This window comes from Pinus tabuliformis, chromosome 1_2 (genome assembly GCF_031772625.1).
Source record: "Pinus tabuliformis cultivar Carrire ecotype Pingquan chromosome 1_2, CPIR1, whole genome shotgun sequence".
Lineage (NCBI taxonomy): Eukaryota > Viridiplantae > Streptophyta > Pinopsida > Pinales > Pinaceae > Pinus > Pinus tabuliformis.
In genome coordinates, this window is record NC_142298.1 from 78,683,530 (window position 1) to 78,707,438 (window position 23,909).

The window sequence follows — 23,909 nt, forward strand, 5'->3', positions numbered from 1 at the left end:
ACCTTGGTGACCTTAGAGCAAACTTGAAGACATTCTTTTGGACAGACCTTGTGACCTTTTTGAAGCAAACTTTGAAGAGACTCTGAAGTGACTATAGAGCATATTTTGGAGACCTTTTGAAGCAACCCTAGAAGCTCTCTTTTTAAGCAGACCCAAAGCAAAATTGGAGAACCTTTGTTGAGCAGACTCGGAGAGTTTTGGAGCAAGATTGAAGTCATTTGGATGACAGCTTGAAACAGTGTCTTGGAGAGTTTTGGAGCAAGATTGAAGCCACTTGGATGACCGCTTAAATCAGTGTCTTGGCAAAGTTTTGAAGTATTTTTTAAGTGTTTGTATAGGTTGGAGCCTAAGAGGATTGGTGTCCTCATATAGACTAGATTGGTGCCTAGATTTGAAATACCAATCTAGGAGCACCATTCATAATAATAATACAGAATTCGCCTAAGAGGATTGGTGTCCTCATATAGACCAGATTGGTGCCTAGATTTGAAATACCAATCTAGGAGCACCGTTCATAATAATAATACAGAATTCCATATTTGCTTTTTTCCAAATTGAAGCTTATCACCTACTATAACATTATTTAATTTTAGATATTGTATAACAATAAGATTTTACTTCAAATTTTGTCAATTAGGTTTATCTCAGGTGGTTGGAAGGAATGATTGGGATCATCCCTGATCAGGTTAGTTCAATTCTCGCAACTGAATTGTGAGCTTTAATGTAATGACTTCAAAGCTTGTTATTAAAAATGAATAGCCCCTTGACAACCAGAACATATATATTCCTCGAATGGAATATAAAGATATTTAAAAACAAAAACCAAAAAAAAAATTGTACTTCAAACACCATGAAAATTGAGCAAACACAAACTCAAAAAGGCAATATCAACCCACCAACTTTGAAATTTGAGCAAAGCACAAACTCAAAAAGGCAATATCAACCCACCGATTTATCTAGTTAAATACAATAATGTACATAACATTCTATACCGTTTCTGCTCACAAATGATTCAAAAACTGCATGTAGACCAAAGTTTCAGCGTTAAGAGTATCCTGATTGCTTATAGTACGAGTGTTTTCAAGTTTATGCCTATTACTATACTGTAACCTAAGTAACATAGTTCGGGTTCGAGTTTGGGTTCCACAATGATTCTGCACTGTAATCTAAGTCACACAGTTTGGGTTCCACTGTGATTTTGGTTGATTCAAGCTCAAAATTTTTGACAAGGTTTGCCATTATATATATATATATATATATATATATATATATATATATATAATATGGCAAATGAAATATAAACAACATCAATAAGTAAGCCTTAAGGGTTAGTTCAATTGGTCTAGCCCCCGTATTGATAGGTCATAGGTTCAATTTTCTCGACACTCTCAAGGTCAGACTTCAAGCTTGAGCCTGCAGATAGTGATCCCTTTGGGTTGATCTGCCTGGTATAAATATTCTGTGGATATAGTGGTCGCCAATCTCCATGGTTCGTGAACAGGAAACAGGAAAAAGCATACACATAACAAAATATTATCAAGACTACAAGCTTGAATTGTGACATGAGATTATGAGTTTGAGCTATGAACTTGGAGAGTTTGAGCTGTGGACTTGGCCAATGCACATGAGGTTTGCCAAACCTCAAAGAAAAAAAATTAGGTTCACGGAATTTCAAACCTTGTGTGACAGAGTGTATGACCATGAAGTCATACCTAAAATCTTAGCAAAGACTATGCTGACACCCTATGGAAATGCTGGATAACCTAACTCTTAATATGGGCATGTTGAACTCATATAAGATTCATCTCCTCTATACCACGGGATAAACCAGGCTACTGAACCCAATCCAACCTAACTAGTATTCACTGAAAGAAAGCCTGAAATCATTCCACGAAAATCTTAAGATTGCAAGCCCAGGCATGTTGCTCCCAGGATTCTCACTACTTTAATTTCATTATGATGGGGATTTTGTGCAAAAAACTAAACTGAAACTGCCACCCATTACCAGTATGATTAGCACTTACTGTCCATAACCTGTTTTGCATTTGCCTACTAATAAAGCTTTTGATAAGAAAATGCAAGGGATACATTGTACCCCTCAGTATGCAGAATTATAAGTTCTAGTTTTCTTGCACATCGACCATGTCAAACACCACAAGAGAGAGATCATTGTCCTCTGACAACAACTTCTGCAGGCTCAATAATCTCAATCCTATCTCATTTATCAACAGCAGGTAAGATTGAACCTTTAAAAATGTCAGTCCTATCCTTGCACAAGATGACTGTAGAGCCTTCCTTCAAAAGATTCACTCTCTAAGCATGCAAAAACTAGCAAATGAAAACCGAAATACTGAAGGAAAATAATAATGGAACAACGTCACAAACACAAACTAGAGAATGTACAGTCAATACTAAAACATGTTTTTGGAAGCACAGAGTTAAAACAAATACGATAAGTTAACCAATTAGCAATAAAAGATATAACAAGCTCTCTTTCAACGTGATACTTTTCCAGCTTTAACTTTTGCCCAACATTCAATCAATAAAACAAGGACAAACACTTCACCGCAAAAGTATATATAGCATGCCCTAAACTTTGTGGTAAAAACCTGACAGTTTCATAAAATACAAAATGGACAACGCTGTAAACCGAATAGAGTCAATACCTTTTTGCAATTTAACCACTTTGTAATATTTCTAGTAGAGTGAAAGATAATGTTTACAGGTAGACCAGAAAGGTAGGTTCCACAAATACCAAAGAGAATTCATAGACGGGGATCGGCATTGGGAAGTAGAAAAACCTACATATTCAAATTGTGTGAGGATCACGACGGACTGTTCATTGGGAACTAGAAAAAGCTACATACTCAAATTTTGTATGGAGAATAATATATGATACTAGGAGACAATCTAATATGAAAACCTGAATGGGATCCATGGGGGAAGAAATGGGCACGAGGGTTAGGGTAAAATGCCTGCAATTTCCAGCTTGAGATTTCCCGGGAAGGTACTGCAAGCAAACAGTGCAAGATATTGGCCTGGCCAACAGCTCGTTCAGAGATGGTAGAAATGAGTCAGGCCGGTCAAGGGGCAGGTACTCCAATGGCAGAGAAGGTGAAGCAGTCAGCAACAGCGATGATGTCCTTCAATGCAGCAGTGACAGGGGAACCTGCCCCAACCCTGATGGAGCACAAAATGGGAAGTACAGGGAAGAATACGGCCAAGGAAGGAGGACCGGGGGAACAAGGCCATGGGGATCAGCAAATCGATCGACAACTGAAGGACTGAAGACCGGGTGCCTGGAAAAGACACCTACAAACCCAAGGTACAAGATTACTTCTTTAAAAGAAAGTCAAAACACCCAATAAGTCTCAGATGTGACCAAAGTTACAAGGTACACATCCTAGCACGGATCTGTGTCTATATGGATTTCGTAAGGGTTTTACTAGACTGTGTCTATATGGATTTCGTAAGGGTTTTACTAGACTCAATCGTTCCCTCTCATCGAGATGAAGACTAAAAGTTCACACACTGGACTACAAGCATACGTTTCAATGCAAGAAATGCCATGGACATGGCTACCCGTTCAGAGATTATCCATTGAACGCTCCTAATCCACCCGATAAATCCGAGTGGTCCTAATCTACCCAATAAATCCAAGGAGACCAAAGACAGGAATGGATTCACCAGGGTTTTGAATAAGAGGAAGTCACGTCATAAAACCAATAAATCAGCCACGCAAGGGGAAATAACTCCAGTAGTAGCTTTGCAGTGAGACTGGAAAGATTTCTAGTCTCAAAGACCTGGTTTTAATCCCGCCAAGAAATATTGACAAAGATTCTTCCATTTGCAGGATACGAACATTGGTTGATTATGTTACCATGGGAATGTGGGATAAAACCCAGACCCAAGCCGTTTAGATTTGAGAAATTATGGATGGAACATCCAGACTTTTCCCAGATATTGAGAAATGGTGGAATGAAAGGCATGATCTCTACGGCAACAAGATGTACCATATCCAACAGAAACTAAAACATGTGAAGGCAAGGATCATCAAAGGGAAAAACGAGAAAAGGTGGAATGAAAGGCAAGACCTCTATGGCAGCAAGATGTACCATATCCAACAGAAACTAAAACATGTGAAGGCAAGGATTGTCAAAGAGAAAAACAAGAGAAAATTCTATGGCAACAAAAATCGAGGATTTGATGGTTTGAGGGAGAGAGACAAGAACACCAAGTTCTTCCAAAACTCCCTGCTCCAACAGGATTTCCTCCCTGAAAACGGAATTGAGGGAGAAGGTTGTGAAACACGAAGATATAGAACAATAACTATTGCAGCATTTTAGGCAACTGACGAGAGAACCGAAGGTAGATCGGGATTGATGCAATCAACATATTATGGCAGCTATTCCCCCATTGGTCAGCCATGAACAACTTCTCAATTTAATGTAGATTGGGATGATGCAATCAACATATCATGGCAGCTATTCCCCCATTTGTCATCCATGAACAACTTCTCAATTTAATCAATCACCTTGATGGAGGTAAAGTCGATGGTTAAGGATATGGCAATAGAAAAGCCCCCAGGTCCAAATGGATTTACCACTAATTTATTCCAAACTTGCTGGCATGTCATTGGACAGAACATATGGGAGGCTGTGGAGGAATCGAGACAGACAGGGGCTTTGTTCCAGGCATTCAACTCCTCTTTTTGGCACTCATTCCAAAAGAACAAGCAGCGAAGATTGTAGATAAGTTCAGACCTATATATTTCTGTAATGTTGTATATAACATCATAACAAATCTCATTGCCAAATAGTTGAAACCTATTCTCAATAATATCTCACCTGAGCAAGGTGGTTTTGTGGAAGGACACCAAATCCTTGATGGTATTATCCTGGTCCAAGAAGCTATCTATTCTCTTAAAACTCTTAAAAAATAATGGGATGCTTATCAAGCTTGACATGTCTAAGGCCTATGATTGCCTTAACTAGCCCCTCCTTAGACAAATGCTTTAGGTTTTTGGTTTTCACAGGGATTGGATCTCTTGGATTGGCAACCTTGTCTCTTCAGACTTTTACTCCATTCTTATCAATGGCTACCCCTCTAGAACCTTTAACCCTTCCAAGGGTATCAAACAAGAAGACCCTTTCCCCTTTCCTTTACATTATCATAGATGAAGGGCTAGCAAGATTTATTAAGAAATTGAGCACAGGACCAAAAGACTAGCTCTATCCCCTAACCCCCTCCCCCTCTTTCTCACTTGCAATTCATGGATGATACCCTCCTATTGGGGAAACCCACTGTGCGCAAAACCTTTGCCATCAAAAATGCCCTAGATTTATTCATGTAAGCATCGTGTGCTCTAATTAACAGGGTCAAATCCCAAATTCTTTTCTTCAACGCCCCCCATAAATAAAAAGACATCAACAAGCCTATCTTCCCTCAAAATATCTGGGAGCCCGACTGATAGACAAGGCTCTCAAAAATGTCTCTTGGCAAGAACTTCTGGTCAAATTAGAATCCAAGCTGTCCAGTTGGAACTTTCACTTCTTGACCCTGCTTAGTCGGATCCTTCTCATCAAATCTTTGTTACACACCAAGCCTCTATTTTTTCTTTATCCTAGCAACATTGATGAATATCATAAAAAAATAAAAATAAAAAATCCAAAGATCCGTTTTATAGGGGGTCCTACTAAAGAAAGAAAATGGTCTCTAGTATCCTAAGATAAGACATGCAAACCAAAGGCAGAGTGAGGTCTAAACCTCAGGGACCCTCTTCATATGGGCAAAGCTCTAGCAATCAGGACATGATGGTGATGGCTTCAGGGGAAAGGAAATTTGAGCAGAGGCATGGAGGGCCAAATATGAAAGAGGCTTTCCTAAAAGATCTTAGGTTCAAATGAATGGGGATTGTCCAAAATCCATGGTCTGGAATAATGTCTAGCTAAATCAAAAGGTAGTATAAGAATATTGTTTCTACTTCTAGTAGGTCCACAATGACCACTTAGTGTTCTTTTGGGAGAATGCTTGGTAGCAAGAACCAATATTAGGGAAAGAAGAAGCTATTCAATCCACAAAACAATCACAGAGGCATGGAGGGTCAAATATGAAAGGATGATTCCTGAGAACTCTTTGGTCTGAAAGGATGGGGATTGTCCAAAATCCCTAATTTGGAATAACGCCCAGCTAAATCAAAAGCTAGTACAAGAATACTATTTCTAACAGTGCACAATGGCCACTGTTTTCTTTTGAGACAATGCTTCGCAGCAAGAACCAATATTAGGGAAAGAAGAATCTCTTCAATTCACAAAACAAGCATTAATTGAAGCAAGCAAGAGAAAACTCCAACACTATTGGAATGATCCAGATGACCCCTTATCCCATTGAACCAGTAAATGGAAACCCTGTGACTCTTAGCCCCTAATCTAGGAGAACAAATCCTTAGCAACCATGGAAGCTAGGCTTCAATTACGAACCATACAATACAGTGACGAGGAAGATATTCTGAGGTGGGTTTGGTAAGGGGATGACAACTTTTGAGTCAAAGAAACCTACAGACTAGCAGCAGGCTAGGAAAACTCAAGCAAATTGCATCTTTGGTCCAAGGTGTGGAATCCTGAACTCTGGCCAAAGATATCCACGTTCTTTTGGTTGTTGGTGAATAGAAAAACCTTAACCTGTGATAAAATAGTCTGGAGAGAATTTTTCGGCCCATGTATATGTCCAATTTGGGACAACACATAACCACCTATTTGATAGATGCAAGAAAAAAGCCAAGATTATGGGGCATAAGAGTGGCAATGCTGAAACAAGCAAACTGCCATCAGGGGGATATTGTGATCACCCTAGAGCAACGACCATTAAATCCTTTCCAAAACAGTATCCTAAATGCAATTTGGAATTCATTCACTGGCTTCTTCCTCTTGAATGTCTACAAAGAAAGAAATAAATGATCTTTTTAAATCTCAACCACTTATGAATTTGATCTAAAAGACCAAATCCTAAAAATATTAGGGAATCTATCAGCACCAAAAAATGCCCTCAAGAATCATAGGGCGATGAATATATTATTTTTGACAACTGGCAATTAAACAGGTGTACTAAACTTTCAATTAATCCTTAGGGGGGGAACAGGACTCAATTCCCAGACCACTGGACTCCTCCACTACCACACCAAATCAAGTTCAACTTCAATGGGGCTTCAAAAGGTAATCTTGGATTGTTAAGAGCACGAGGAGTCTTCGAAAATCATGAAGGTAAAATTCTACCTTTTTTCACCAAAAGATTGGGCCATAACTCTAACAATAGGGCAGGGGTCATTCGAGGATTGCAAATGGTGAATCAGCAAGGCCTTTCGAATGTGGTGATTGAAGGTGATTCTTGTTTGTTGATTGGGGCTTTGGAGAGAATCCAACATCTCCACAAATTGGTGACTGACATGAGGACTATGGAAAGTGGCAGAACTGACCAATAAACTACAAGTGCTCATCCCATCTTACATAAGGAGAAATGGAAATGCTCTAGCAAATCAATTAAGCAATGAGGTGATCACCCAAAAAAACTTGCTCCAAGTTTGGACAACCCCAAAAGTTAACCCACTTGAGATTATACTACCTCCAAAAATAAAAACTCGCACATGGAACCTTCAATGGGGTGATTGACCATGGGTAAAGTACAAATAATGAGCTGAGGCACATGGCAGTTGTGGACGGTGACAACAATCATAGCAACAAGTGGCGAAGGTTCTGAACGAGGCTACTATGAAGCCATCAAGGAATGTCCTGGGATAGTACAGTCCCACTCCCCACTTTCAATGAGATGATGAGAAGCAATTATCAGCCGAGTGAGGGAAGGATGCTGGATGCTGGAGATTCGTGATAGCGTACATAGACAAGGGATGAGGCATGGAAAGGTACTTCCTCCCCTACACATCATTTGGGAAACTAGAAGGGCAATGCATCCTCATTCTGGAATGTGGAGGCAGAGTGGTGAAGTTGTGAGCAAGGAGACTATAAATTCACGAGTTTGTCTTATAGTGGCAGGTCATTGTGAGGCTTTACAAGACAAATAAAGAGGAGGAACAAGGGGTCAGTGAAACTAACAAAGAGAATGATTTACTAGGCTTAGACCCGGGTCAACACAGTTGGTCACAGCAACATAGTTGTTAGCATAATCAGGGTGACCAAGCTTTATGTTTGGTGTCCAATGGCTCCTCCACGTGGTAGCAGAATGACAAAGGTCGAGCAAGATATGCTCGAGGCCAAGAGTAGATTCCTCCACAATTACTCGCAACAAGGAAGGCAACCATAGAGGACCAAATGAGGAAGTGAGGTGGGGACATAGAGAAGTAGCAATTGAGGAGGAAATAGCCCAAACGAAGGGATGGGTGTGTGACCCAAGCAATTCAAGGACCTAGAGAGATGGAATTCTTTCAGTTGGTAGAGATGTATTTGTTGATGAAGGTAACAGTGGCCTAAGCAATTGCTTTGGAGCATCAGGAAATAGCAGACCTATGGCATCAGTTGAGCATATTTGAAGGAAAACTCAAGGCCTTTGTTAAAGGGATTTTCACAATTGGTATATCAGTCAAAAAAGTTGATGGGTAAGCAAGCACTAGAGGAAGCAAAAGGCTCACGTGGTACCCATGACAAACCCAATGTTATCCTAAAAGATCATCAACCAATGGAGCCTGAACCAACAAACCAATCCACCAATACAGTCTAAGTGATGCAGCTGAGAGGAGGCAACCCTCGAAATTGCTTTAAAGGAAAGCCCACCATCTTCTGGTATTTAATTATGTTGCTATATAGTTTGTTAATGACATGGTCCAACCTCTAGGATATAGGTCCTATATTTTATGTTTTTGGTATGTTTAATATGAACAACAATGCCTTAGAGACAAAACTAGACTCTGAACTTTAAGGACAAAGGAAGTCCCGGTTTCCCAAGTGGTAGGCCTCATCTGAAACTCTATTATTTTTGTAAAAAATTGTGAACATTATGAAATAGAAGGTCCTAGTTTTATATATAAGTAGGATAGGAACCTCTAGAATATAGGTCCTATATTTTATGTTTCTAGTATGCTTAGTATGAACAACAATGCCTTAGAGACAAAACTAGATTCTGAACTCTAAGGAGAAAGGAGGTCCCGGTTTCCCAAGTGGTAGGCCTCATCTGAAACTCTGTATTTACTATTTACTATTATTTTTGTGAAATTTTGTAAATATTATGAAATAGGTCCTAGTTTTAGATTATATATATATATATATAATCAATCAATCATTCTGTAGGATAGGAACCTCTAAGATATGGGTCCTATATTTTATGTTTTTAGTATGTTTAGTATGAACAACAATGCCTTAGTGACAACTAGACTTTGGACTTTAAGGGCAGCAGAGGTCTTGGTTTCCCAAGTGGGCAGCAGAGTCAAGTGGTAGACTCTATTATTTTTGTAGAATTTGTGAATATTATGAAATAGAAGATCCTAGTTTTAGATTAATTATGTGTGTGTGTGTGTGTGAATCAGTTTAATCTAATGATAATAACTTGCAAGCAATCAATATGTAGGATAGGAACCCAGATCAATAAACACAAAGACTATGTCATCAAAGATTTAAAGTGTTGTGAGAATAAAAAAAAATATGTATACATTCCACATCCTTAGTGGGTTTTTAAAAAATGATAAATCTCAACATCTGAACACAAAATTAAAAGTTTATTTGGTGGGACTTGCAAGGCAAAATAGACTGAAACAAAATTGATTTCAAAATACATGGTGAATTGATTTCCCCTTTGGTTGTTCGGACTTGTTGAGTAAGTTCCATCACTATACATGTGCATCTGCACAATGGTGGATACAATATCATGCTCTCTCATATAGTGTTATCCTTCACTCCTCTAGCATATGCCCCTTATGCCAAAAACCCTTGTAATCATTTGCAGGATTAGACTCCATGAAATTGTTGATAAAACACGTAGCAATATGTAAAACTAATTGAAGGATGGCTAGGGGGCAAAGGGGATGTCTTTGACAACAAATGAAATTGTGAACTAAGCTTTGCCTGGTTTTAGTAGAATCCACCCACTATCAAGCAGAAATTCTATCAGGGGTAAGCATTTGCTTTCTACTAGGGATCAAATATTCTTAATTCAAAGGGAGTCAAAAATATAAATGACTCTTCAATCATAATTTGACAAATGTAAAATCAGTGTATCTTTCAAAATTCAAGATTTTCCGTATATCCACCCACTATCAAGCAGAAATTCTATCAGGGGTAAGCATTTGCTTTCTACTAGGGATCAAATATTCTTAAATCAAAGGAAGTCAAAAATATAAATGACTCTTCAATCATAATTTGACAAATGTAAAATCAGTATATCTTTCAAAATTCAAGATTTTCCGTATTGATACAAAGAGCTCATGGGATGGTGAGAAGTTTTGAGACCATAGAATACCACGAAGTGTTGAGAGCATTAAATAACCTAGTGGATATCAAGGTAAATGAGGGGGTCACATTAAATGTTGAAATGTTACCTTAAATGGGGGGGCTCCTATCATCACATACCTCCCAAGAAATTTAGTATATCAAACCTTAGGATTTGCATGCCAATGGAATTTAAGGACAAGTAGCATGTCAACCTCAGATTAATGAGATGGGAAATAATCTCAGCATGCTTGTTCGTACCTCTTCCTCACTTATTCACTTGCACTAGAGGATGGCTATGTGCAACAAGGTGGGATTTTATTTCTCATGGCTTTTGGTCTTTGCAATTCCAGTTAAGGGCACAATTTGGTTCACCCCATTTCTCATGTTTGATAAAGCAATGCGGTCTGGATTCGACCTACTTCTCCAAGTGATTTGGGGCTTTGTTTGAGGTCCTAACTCTATGTTTTGCTTTCCAATTTGGAATCCACCTAGCAATTTCTTTGGTTCTAGCTTTAAGTCCATTTTCAAGACTTAGAAAAGCATAGAAGGTCTAGCCTCCTCTTGCAATAGCAGAAGAATGGTAAAACTTGGCTTAACTTCTCAGAGATCCAAGAATGTTGAATTGTCAACAGTCGTGTCTTGTCAAAGAAAACTTCAACATGCTATGTGAATTGGTTCTGTGTCTTGCTAGGTGCTCGCATTCTTTGGTTTCTCTCCCAATGATGTCTATTGGGTCTATCAAAGTAGCAGTTAAGGGTGAAGAAACAGTCTAAGAAGTGCATGGCAACATGGCAAATGAAAATGCAGCCTTGAAACTCAACCTTTAGGCAAACATCAAGCAAGAAGCCCTCAGTGGACATGTTTTCTTCTAAACCTGTATTTTATTATTATGTATGGCATTTTCATTACTAGCTCAGTTTATTAGGCTTTTGACAAGAAGACTTTTTAGTTATGTTGCCAAAACTGTAAGCCCTATTCAGATAGTAGGTAGACATTTCGAAATTTTAGTTCTTTTTGAAACTCTGAGATTAGAGATTTCAAGTTTTCCTTGTATTAATTTGTTGTATGGTGTTGCAGCAGCCTTCTTTTAGTACAAATGGTAACTATTTCAGTGTGTGTGTGTGTGTGTGTGTGTGCACGAGTTAATTGGGTCTAGCCCAAGCAGTTAAGGGGGGTGTTATCCTGCCTACCCTCACTTCCCATTAATAACAAGTTGCGCTCTTAATGAGCATATTGTTGTAACAAACTTGAGCCCTAAATAATTTGGTTTACTTAATATACCATCATCAAAATAAGGGGAAGTGCCCAATGGGTTTCCCTCAACAATTTTTTATTACAAAACAAAAATAAAAATAAATGAAGCATAGATATATAGATATATATATATGACCACTATTAAAAAAAATAGAAAATAAATCTTTTTTCCAACTTTTTTAAATATAAACCAAAGTTCCAACAAAATCAAATAACCACATTGCCACAAAATATGATATGAAAATAGAGTGATATATAAGACTAATAAATAAATAAATTCATAAATCATCTACAATGATTAATCTAGCAGGTGGATAACAATTCCCTCCAACCATTTTATAGGCAAGGGTATCAGTGTCCTCACATTAACGAAGACTTGTGGATGAAGATGAATGACCTTGGTGGGTGGCTTCTAGCCAAAGATGAAATCATGAATGACCTCAGTGGGTGTCTCACTCTGTGTAGAAGGGGGCATTGAGGCTGGCACATCAACCTCCTCACTTTCGATCACCTCCCCCTTACTAGTTGTGGATCATGTGTAGAAGGTGGGTAATAAGCAGTGTAGCACCACCCATATAGGACCCGCAAGTACCAGCGGGCCTTGGCAGTTCCTTTAGAGAGACGGGTCACTCGCGTAACACCCATGACCTAAACCCATACCCACGCAAACTTGTATTGAACCCGCCTACTCGTATAGGACCCGTGAGTTTTTCATTCGATCCATGTCATACCCTTATTCGACCCGTCAAGACCCTCAATTTGGGATTTTTTTTCTTTTTTTTGGATACGAGGTGTTGGGAAGAAAATGCTTTATAAGCACCTCTCTCCCTTCCATTTGTCATTCACTTGTCATTTGAGTGTTTGACTCATTTCTATGAGTGTTGAGTGACTCCATTGCACAGTGAAGGAGTTCTTGGAGGAGGCTAAAGGAGGCTTCATCATATCGAACCCAGCTTCATCACAAACAAGTAGGCTTCATGAACAAACTTTGGATTGCTTGTTTGAATTTTTTTTGGGTTTCCATGTAAAAGAAAATGGTTTCAATTTAAATTGTTTTTTTTTTTACAGGAAATTTCTTTTGGTTTTTAATTTTTTTTTTCATTCACAATTTAAAAAAAAAATTGGGTCCGTGGTCAAGTTTCTTAGCCACATGGCTGAGAAACTCAACCACAAGGCTTGTGGGCTAAGGAAACTCAACTCAGCCCGCAAGCCCTGTGGTTGAGTTTCTCAACCACCCACAAAGCTAGGGCCAAAAAAAAATTAAAAATGAAATTGAAACAAAAAACAGTTAAAAAAATTGAAACAAATAAAGAAAAAAAATTACATTTAAATTATTTAATTTAGAATTGCAGATTCCATAATATCAATTAAATTAACAAAAAAAAAAAATCTTCCAAAGTTTGTCACCATGCCACCAAAGTGTACTAGAAAGTCTCGTGATCTGGCATGGGCACACGATCAACAACACATTGCTGATAATGACCACCATGTCATGTGCAATTATTTCAATGCCACAATGCATGCAGGCATAAACAAAGTAAAATACCACCTAGCTAGAATTCTTGGGAGGGGTGTGGGATGTTGTGAAAATTGCCCTAATGAAGTCATTGTTGAAATGGTAATTGCTTTGGAAGCCATTAAAGAATGTTCTAAGAGGGAAAAAAGGAAGGTTGAGATTGTTGGGATAGGTAGATCTTCATCTCAGAGTGAACCACATATTCAAAGTGCAGGTATTGGTAACTTATCTTCAAGTGTTATGGCAAACAGGAGTATAACCTCTTCTTTCTTCAATCCTCGTAAAACTCTACAATCTCAACCAACCTTGGAGACTTTTAATGAAAAGAAGAGGAAGGAGGCAAATATGGCAGTGAAAATGTTTTGGTACCATAATAGTCTTTCATTCAACTATGCAAAGTCTTATTTTTATCATAATGGTGGATGCCATGGCACGTGTTGGCCCTGGATACAAAGTCCCATCTTATAATGCACTTAGGGGGAAAGAGCTAGATGAGGAGCTTGAGTGTGTCAAGGAACAATTGGAGAGCATTAAAATCTCATGGAAATTTACAGGTTGTACAATTATCTCTGATGAATGGACAAATCAGAATGGTAGAACAATAGTAAATTTTGTTTTAGCTTGCCCTAAAGGAACCACATTCCTAACATTTGCACATGTAAAAGATGCACATTTTAATTTTACATTGTTGGCTGATGTGGTGAAGGAAGTTGGGGCTGCAAATGTTGTTCAAGTAATCACAAGCAATGGAACAAATTATGTGGTAACTGGAAGGTTGCTTTGTGCCAAATATCCCACCATGTTTTGGACTCCATGCACTGCCCATTGCATAGAATTGATACTAGAGGACATTGGGAAGTTGGAGTGGGTGCAAGATGTTGTGCAAGAGTGCAAGCAAATTACCAAGTATATTTATAACCATGCTTGGGTGTTGAACCTTATGAGGAAATTCGCACAAGGTGAGCTTAGTCGCCCAACTGTCACACGGTTTGCAACAAATTTTCTTTCCCTCCAAAGCCTTTTGCATGAGTACCAAGCTTTGATCAGAATGTTTTGTAGCGAGCAATGGGTATTTTGGAAAGATAGCACAAAACCAAAAGCCTTGTCTATGAAATCATTTGTCTTTGGTGATAGTTTGTGGGACAAAGTCATTGAGATTGTCAGCGTCACTAAGCCCCTTGTGAAAGTCTTAAGATTGATGGATAGAGAGAAACATGCGATGGGATATATTTATGAGGGCATGGACAGGGAAATATCTCCCTTTTATGGAAAATTATTGATTGTAGATGGGGCAGGCAACTACATTCACGATTGCATGCAACAGGAGCATATCTCAATCCGAGCTTATTCTATAATGAGGGGTCTAACATTTCAAAGAGATCCCGAGGTGACAAAAGGTGTCATGATATGCATTGAGAAAATGTTCCCAGATCAAGATATTCAAGACAAAATCATCATACAACGAAATATGTACAAGAGAGCATCTGGCATGTTTGGATTCAGCTCAAGCCAACGTCTCAAGGACAAGAAAATGCCTTGTAAGTGCAAATTATTAGAACTTAGCTTGTAATTTTGCTAGTTCTTTTTTATATGTTTGGCATCGCAAACTGATAATCTTTGTTGTTATTTTTTTACAGCTCACTGGTAGATAGATTGTGGCATTGAAGCACCACAATTACAAGAATTCGCCATCAAATTTCTGAGTCAACCATGCAATTCTTCTTCTTGTGAGCGCAATGGAAAATGTTTAAGCACATCCACAACAAAAAGAGAAACAAGTTGGAGCATGAGAGGTTGGAGAAGTTGGTTTTCATCTACTATAGCCTTCGAATGCTCACAAAACAAGTGCAGCCAAAGGATATAGATCCAATTTTATTGAATACTATTGATTTAGAGTCAGATTGGGCTGTGGAAGAGGAGTCCCCTAATTTGAGTTGGCTTGATGAAGAGACTAAGGATCTCTCTAGTTTGCCATCTAAAATCCAAATACACCTGCCTCACAGTTGCTTCAGCCATCCAATGTTGGCACTAGCTCCATGAGGGCTTATTGTAGGCGTAGTCATCCATGAGCGATGACACTCAAGATTGTTATGAAACAATCATTTATCATTTATGACATGTATTTGAATTTTGAACTTGCAGTCATTTTTTATTTTAATTATGGAATCATGATTCTCAGTGATTGAGATATGTATTTGAATTTTGAACTTGTTGTCATTGTTTATTTTAATTATGGAATCATGATTCTTTTTCTTATTCAATATCTAAATGTTTTGCTTACAAAAATCGAATATGTTATGTTGTAATTTTATAGGTATAATATGATGTTATGAATTATTGCATATGTTGTGGTTTTTATATCTTATAAATATTGGCATTGTCATTAGTTTCTTTTTTGTGCTTAAAATTTAACATATTTTAAGTTTTTTTGTATTTTGACAAGTCTTATACGAGTCGTTCCTAAGTCTTGTACGAGTCGACAAGTCAATAGCCAGATGAGTCTTATCACCTCCCCCATACTAGTTGTGGATCGTGTGTAAAAGGTGGTATTAAGGTTGGCACATCAACCCCCTCGCTTTCAATCACCTTCCTCGTACTAGTTGTCGGTCATCCCTTTGTGCACCCTATTCGTGCTCATCATCATATATGCTATTGGAATATCGAATCGATATTCGTCAAGATCCAAAATTGAAGGTCTAAATAGCTGCCAGAATCGATATTCGTCAAGATCCAAAATTGAAGGTCTAAATAGCTGCCAGAATCGATATTCGTCAAGATCCAAAATTGAAGGTCTAAATAGCTACCAAAGTCCACATTACGTAGGTCTAAATAGCTGCCAGAATCGATATTCGTCGAGATCCAAAATTGAAGGTCTAAATAGCTGCCAAAGTCCACATTACGTTTACCAAAATTGAAGGTCTAAATAGCTGCCAAAGTCCACATTACGTTTACGTTTACCAAAATTGAAGGTCTAAATAGCTGCCAAAGTCCACATTACGTTTACCAGATCTATCGCTCGCACATATGGAGTCCACACATATCAAATCCAAATCAACATAGATACAACAAAAATTATTTCCCACTATAATGACACGTTTCCAATGATATATTGATTTCGAATCCAACCAAAATCACATTGTTAATGGAGGAGAGGTCTGACTGTAGTGAGAACCCTAAATACATCCAACCTAGCAAACAAAAAATCATTTTACATCCATTAACTAGTTGGGCTTTGGATAGAAGCCCAAAACTAGACAACGGAGCTAGGAAGGCATTGACTAATGGAACTATTGGACATTGGATGATAATCACTTCAAAGTCCAAGAACTAGGTGATGGAGCTAGGAAGCCATTGACTAATAGAACTCTTGGACATTGGATGATAATCACTTCAAAGTTCAGACTTCAACGTTTATGAAGGCTGAAAGCTACAGGTAGATAATCTGTTGCCTTCCTATTCTTTCATACTTTGATTGTATCTCACTATTTTCCTGTTCTTAATTATTTTGATTCTATGTTACCTTCTCTTTTTAAACCATTTCTCTAGTTAAAAAATAGAATTTTGTGCTGCTTTGAATCTATGCCACTGTTTTTTTAGATGACTTCTGGTTAAAATATAGAATGGTGTAAAAGGGATGGGATTTCACCCTATAAATAGGGATGCAACTAGCTCCACTGGCTGTACTTCACACTTAAAATTCTAAATTAATTTCAATGCTATTTATTTATCGACTACTTTCTCCTTGGAATATATGCACTTAAAATCAGTCAAACTTCAGTGGTTGACCTGGGTCCCTTCCCTATTGGCACATTGGTTGGTGTGGGTCCTCTTCCATACTTACCTTTACCCAAACAAGCTTTGTATCCTCCTCTTTTGCCTTGGAATTCCATATTATTTTCAATTCCATGTATTTGTCAACCACATTTCTTTTCGGCATATATGCACTTAAACAGGGGAGTTTAAAATCAGTCAAACTTTTCTTCTCGGCATATATGCACTTAAACAGGGGATTTTAAAATCAATCAAACTTAGTGATTGACCTTAGTCTTCTTCCTTATTGGTACACAAGTTGGACTGAGTCCTCTTCCAGGCTTACCTTTACATCCCCATGAATATTGCCACATATTCAAACTCAGAGATAAGCGCCACTATGCTGACCAATCCCCATGAATATTCCCACATATTCAAACTCAGAGATAGTGATAATATGCTGACCATTAATTAATTCCGAGGTCCTCTTCCTTAATGCCACACAAATTGGCGAGGGTCCCGCCCATCCTTGCCTTTACTCAATCAAGCCTTGGTGGATCCTCCTCTTTTGCCTTGGAGAGCTTCCGGCTATTGCGTTCATCCTCAAATTATGCTTCCTAATCTATCCTAATCTATTGCCAATCCCTATGAATATTCCCACGTATTCAAACTTAGTGATACGTGATAATATGCTAACCATTAATTAATTATCCACTTATTGCATTCATCCTCAAAGCATGCTTCCTAAGCTATCCTAGTCTATTGCCAGTCCCTATGAATATTCCCACATATTCAAACTTAGTGATAAGTGATAATATGCTAACCATTAATTAATTATTCACAATTTTTCAGAATAGGTGTATTTTTATATTTTCAGTGCTTATTATCATACAAACGTTAAGTGTATAACCAATTTCAGAAATTGCTGAGCCACACACCACCACTGTCTTGTGCAAACCCTGAGGAGGGGTTCTAGACTAAAGAAACAAAATAAGAAAACCAAGAGTATTTTACTATTGAAAACAAAGCAACTCGAAAATATGGAATAGGGGTACCAAGAGGTACTCTCACTCTCAGACTCATTGGTCCATTGCACTTCTCAGAAGGTTTCCTCTCTGTTTTATATTTCTTGGTAATCCAATTCTTTTAAAATGGAAAAAGATGCCTCTATACCATGCACTTCTTTCTCATAACTGATTATGCAGTGATCTGCTTTTCATGGCTGATTCCTTTCTTTAGCCGCAGCCATTTCAGATTGGAAGACAAGAATCTTCTGATTACTTCTGTTAAACCATAAACGGTGCTCTTAATAAGTTAATTCTTTACAGATCATGCGCTTCATGGATTATACGTACTGCCCTCCTATACTACAAACCGAGATTTTGCATTAACAACGAATCGAAAAATATTCTGTTTTAGATTTCAAAACGCACGACAATAGTGACAACAAATTGGGTCAACGCAGAGGGCATTTAATGGCCCCACGGGTGGATAGTTCCACTTTTACATATAATCAAAGCCGTCAGCTAACCCCAATCATCTCTTTTATCTCCTTAGTTGTTGGCACCAATCCTAAACCTATCACCTAAGAGCCCCGTGTGCCACATTAACATGTCATCATATGCTGCTTAATCAAGTAAGCTCCTTCCGTGTTCGAGGTTGGGGCAGCAGACAGCATAGTATACAATGACCATCTTGCTAAGAGATTAGCGTGACTTATTATTTTAGGAAATTTCAAATTTGGATTAAAATATCAGGGGCAATGGGAATATGCTTCATACCTAAGGGAAAAAAATATTTTGCATTGGAGATGATTGGACAACCACATGGAATCTCATCTTTGGGAAATTATGTGTACAAAAACCATACTATAATCCAGGTTTAGCATCCAGTTTGGGAAAGGAATGTAAATTTCCAACGTAAGGATCCTCGATTTAGATGACTGTGTCTACGATTCCATAGATATCTCTTCGTTAAAAGAAAAGGCCTACTATTCAGACCTGCCAAATAGTGTCTATGGATTGTTATAGATTTCTTTGAAAAGAAAAGCCCATTATTTAGGTCTGTAAAACATTAATTGAAAAATTTAACCAGTCTAACAGCCATTCATAAAGAATCAAGAATTCCATAACTTCCAAACTTTTAAATTGATAAAAGACAACTCACAAAGGCAACCTCAACCAATTAATTAAAAATACTAAATATAAGAATGCACATAGAATTGCATACCATCTCTGCAAACAAATGATCCAAAAATTGGCTGTAGACCAAAGTTTCAGAATTAAGTGAACGAAAATCGGTTGTATTACAAGTAATTTTGATTTGTGCCTATTAGTGTACTGTAACATTATGCATTCTGTACAATGAAATCTAAGCAAAGACTAAAAGCTGACATCCCAAGAAAAAGTGGATAACCTAACTATTACCATAAGCATTTTGAAGTATGACACAAAAGATGCATCTCCCATATACCACAGTAGAAAACAGGCTGCCCCCAACCCAACCTAACTAACCTTCACTGAAAGCAAGTCAGTGTTCTAATGAGAATCTTGAGATAGCAAGGCCAAGCATGTTGTTGCCCAGATTCTCACCATATTTCAATGTTTTCTATGAAGGGGAATTTGTGATCAAATCAAAAATAAGCTGAAACTGCCACCCATTACCAGTATTATCGCTTACTGTCCATTCCATGTTTTGCATTTGCCTACTAAGTGAACATTTAATTAGAAATCCAGGGGATGCATTGCACCCCTCACTATGCAGAATTATAAGTTTTAGTCTTCTTGAACATTGACCAACTCATACTCCACAAGAGAGAGATTATTCTCCTCCTTCACGGAGAATTCCGCAGGCTCAGTCACCTCAATCCTACCCCATTTATCAACAGCAAGTCGCATTGAACCTTTAAACATGTCGATCTTAGCATTGCGCAAGATGACTGTAGACCCTTCCTTCATAAGATCCACTGTCAAAACATGCAAAAACTACCAAATGAGAACAAAAGCAGTAAACCAAGCAATACAACAATGTCAGAAAAAACAATTTAGAGAATTTGCAGTCAATACTAGAAAATGTATTTGAAATAGTCAGAAAAAAACAAATACGATAACCAAACCTATCTGCATTAAAATCTAATGAAATGCCGGGAAAAGTAAGTTAATAAAACAAGGACACGCTTCACAGCAAATGCATATCATAGTATGCCATAAACGTTGTCACAATAATACAAAATAGATAATGCTGGATATAAAGATGTAAACTGAATTGATTCAAAACTACTTTGGAGTTTATCATCTTTCTAATATTTCTAGTAGCGATAGAAATAACTACCTATAGATGTTTATGGGAAGACTAGAAAATATAAGAGTCAAATATATTTTGAGTCAAGTTTTGGGGGCACCGGTCATGCACTGGATGGTAGAAAAAACAAATAAATTCAACTTTTATGTAGACGATAATTAATGACACCATTCTAAATCCATTTCAAAACTGCATCTATCAAGCACTATGAGGGATCAATTCACTATGAGGGATCAATTAGATGCAAGCACTATGAGGGATCAAATCATTCTAGGTGAAAGTCTGCATTGGAAGGTAGAAAAAAACAACAAATTCATCTTTTATGTGGACCACACTGAATGATATTAGTGTAAATCCATTTTAAACCTGCATCTATCAAGCACTATTAGAGATGAGAGATCAAATCATTCTAGGTGAAATCCTTTCCTCAAGTTCCTGCACCATGGCATTGCATGGCATTCACACCTCGAAGGAATTTTTGATCCTTATCGGTGATTAAAAGATCCAGGAGTGGTATGAGTGATCAAATCATTCTAGGTGAAAACCTTTCAAGTTTCTGCACCATGGCATTCACACCTCAAAGGAATTTTATCCTTATCGGTGATTAAAAGATCCAGGAGTGGGATGGATCTAGATTGGTTTTATTTTATTTATTAAAATGAGCTGCACACCAACGCACCTCCCGATCGAATCAGCAATGAGACATCTAATATGAAATCCTGAATCAATTTAACCCAATTATCATAACTTACATGCAGTTATTATGTAAGTATAAAAAACCAAGTCAATAAAAGAAAATAGCAGGCCATCAAAATTGATGGACAAGTTAGACATAAAAGTGTGTTCGGACAAAAAAAATTATGGATACATTCCACATGCTGGTTGTGGGTTCTTGAAGAAAGAACATTATATCAACATTTGAACAAAGATTTAGAAGCTTCGTTGGCTGGTGGAACGAGAGAGGCAAAGCTTGATTGATTAAAACGAAATGTTTTTGGAATATATTGCTACGGAGTGTTAACTGAGATGCATTGCTGTGTGTGTATGTCGCCAGGAGGAGAAGGTGGATGCATTATCTACTTTTTATGATATCCAGTTAGGGAAGTGACTGACGGGTAATTTGCTTCACTCCTCTAGTGCATACATACTTTATACCAGATACCCTTCCAAGCATCGTCTCTGAAATTATTGATTAAAAGAAATGTTGCCATATGTAAAAAATATACTAACTATTAACTTTCCCTTTGAATTGATGGTTGCTGTGAAGTACTGCATAACTCAGACGCAAGTTTGATTGATTAAAACAAAAATGTTTTTAGAATAGATTGACTCGGAGCGTTAAGTAAGATGCAATGCTGTGTGTATATCTCGCCGGGAGGAGAAGGTGAATGCATTATCTATTCTTGTACATACACACTATACCAGAAACCCTTCCAAGCATTGTCTCTGAAATTATTGATAAAAAAATGTGGGGATATGTAAATAATATAGTAACTATTAACTTTCCCTCTGAATTGACGGTTGCTGTGTAGAACTGAATGAGTTGCAGTACTGTCTGGATGTATCTATATAAATATATCCAGGGAACAAGTTGGATGCGTTTTCCAATTTTTCATCAGAGTGTTATCCAGGGAAGTTATTGACAGGTGATTTCCCTCACTTCTCTCGTGAATAAAATTTTATCCAGAAACCCTCATAAGCAATGCCATAATTAGAATCTCCCTAGAATGGTTTACAAAATATGTAGCAATATGTAAAAGACCAATAATATACTAGCTATAACTTCCTTGCATTTTCAATCACATTTACATCATGGTTCATACGAATTCTTATAATCCACGGTTCTAAACCAACAACTATCTCTGATTCCATTTTATATAAGCGACTGCCTCATCACGACATACCTTTGAGCACATATGACTTGTAAAATACAAACAAAGGGCAACATATGTCGGGTGAAAACAAATAATAATAATAATAAAGATATTGCAAATGTCAGAGGTAGGTAAAGAGGATACCTTGATCGTTTCTGGCCGTGAAAATAACGATGCCTGTGTCGTCGCCAATTAAACATTCAGCGATTCGCATTTGACGTACTTGGCTGTCAGGACGGCCCTTCTGAAGCACAATCTTGGCACTTGTTACCTTCACTATCAAATTGTGGCCGGAAGTTCCCGGTCGAAGCTGATCAATCTTGGTAAACACGGGCTTCCTCAAATTCGAATTAGGATTGGAATTGGGAGACGACATTATCTCTCTCTCACTCCTCAACACGAAACCCTAAAGAATGCCTGAAAACCCCCTCTCAGCCGTTGAAAAAGAATCACAGAATGGAATAGACCCTGAGAAAATAAAAAACAAACATACATACGTGATCGGATGGTGTGGGAACACGGTCCGGGAAAAGACGGGCAGCGATTTAAGCAGATGAATTCCAAGATTTCTGTGTCGAAGAAACGTTTCGCCCTCAGGAAGCTGAACCGATTGCCAAAATAGAAAATCGAAAAGGCATCTCTAATATATGTCACACACCCACTTGCTTTAAACTTCCTTCGTATGGGCAAACGCCACCCGGATGACAAGGACAAGTGTATTGCGACACCTATATACAGAGGAGGTTGAAGCGTCCATGGGAGTGTTCAAATGAAGAGGAACTATTTAGGCGCACGTCGAGACATGATATTCGAACTTGTGTTGGATTGTATTGGTGACAATTGGCAGGGCAATGACATGCAATAAGCATTGTGTTCTGAAGAGTATATACATTTGGAATACATTGTTATGGGGTTGAGGGTGTATATACATTGGAATATACATCATCATGAATATATATATATGTTTATTTACACATTTAATATAAAGCATTTACGAGTAATTTAGAATTTATATAAAATAAAGATATATTTTGTTATGGGTTTAAAAGTGTAAATATTGCTGGTTATTTTATGGAGCTGAAGAGAGAGGTAGATGCGGATGTGTTATTTGGATTTGTGTGGAATATGACATATGGTATAGGATATAGTGATAGGATATAGTGGGGATGTAGAACTAATGTGAAGGCGGAGGTTATGGCATTTTGGGGTTGTTTTGGTTTGCACGTTTTTTAGATATACACAACTTAAGCATATATGGAGACTCAGGCCATCATTAATTATGCATTGGGCACCTTCATTATTTCACACCCCTATCTACATGTTTGGCTCTGAACATCACATATCTACAGGATACACTTTCAAGAGTCACTATACAACACATCCAGACTCAGGCCATCATTAATTATGCATTGGGCACCTTCATTATTTCACACCCCTATCTACATGTTTGGCTCTGAACATCACATATCTACAGGATACACTTTCAGGAGTCACTATACAACACATCCACAAAGTGCACAACACTGTTGCGGATGCCTTGTCTAAACAGGGTCTACTCGCCTCCATGGATGGGCTTCATATCACTCTGGAGGTGGATGGATGCTCAATAGATGCTAGTTTTATGCCTTTCCCTTGAGTTTTTGTTTTCACTGCAATTGACACTGTTTTTGTTTTTCTGCTATGTCCACATCATATTGATGCTCATAAGGAATTTGCAAATTTGTTTTTTTTTTGTTTTGATTTAAATAACTATTCATTGTTATATGTTTCTTCCTTCATAATTGT

The 23,909-nt window shown here is 37.8% G+C and overlaps 2 protein-coding genes across 4 annotated transcripts; one reads left to right on the forward strand and one right to left on the reverse strand.

Annotated features, from left to right (window-relative positions):
* The first annotated feature begins 13,615 nt into the window (after window positions 1-13,615).
* On the forward strand, window positions 13,616-14,848 carry LOC149204508 (uncharacterized). The gene is made up of 2 exons (XM_089397144.1): window positions 13,616-14,738; window positions 14,838-14,848. The coding sequence occupies exons 1-2, from the start codon at window positions 13,616-13,618 to the stop codon at window positions 14,846-14,848; spliced, it is 1,134 nt and encodes a 377-aa protein (XP_089253270.1).
* A 4,496-nt stretch (window positions 14,849-19,344) lies between these two features.
* LOC149204509 (uncharacterized protein At4g28440-like) lies at window positions 19,345-22,897 on the reverse strand. Of its 3 annotated transcripts, none has more exons than XM_089394735.1 (3): window positions 22,622-22,897; window positions 22,269-22,530; window positions 19,345-19,915 (listed from the first exon to the last, which is right to left on the reverse strand). In XM_089394735.1, exons 2-3 carry the CDS (start codon window positions 22,498-22,500, stop codon window positions 19,725-19,727), a joined length of 423 nt encoding a protein of 140 aa, XP_089250861.1. In that variant the 5' UTR covers window positions 22,501-22,530; window positions 22,622-22,897; the 3' UTR covers window positions 19,345-19,724. The 3 variants fall into 3 exon arrangements, with proteins under 3 accessions (XP_089250861.1, XP_089250860.1, XP_089250859.1); XM_089394734.1 differs by having other exon boundaries at window positions 22,269-22,541; window positions 22,622-22,896; XM_089394733.1 differs by having other exon boundaries at window positions 22,269-22,897.
* Window positions 22,898-23,909: the final 1,012 nt, after the last annotated feature.

What these genes read in the sequence shown, in the direction of transcription:
- LOC149204508 (XM_089397144.1), top strand. Translation starts at nt 13,616, where the DNA reads ATGGTGGATGCCATGGCACGTGTTGGCCCTGGATACAAAGTCCCATCT.
- LOC149204509 (XM_089394735.1), bottom strand. Translation starts at nt 22,500, where the DNA reads ATGTCGTCTCCCAATTCCAATCCTAATTCGAATTTGAGGAAGCCCGTG. An exon ending in CACGGCCAGAAACGATCAAG is followed by an intron (nt 19,916 to 22,268) that starts GTATCCTCTTTA and finishes ATGTTTTGACAG; the next exon opens with TGGATCTTATGAAGGAAGGG.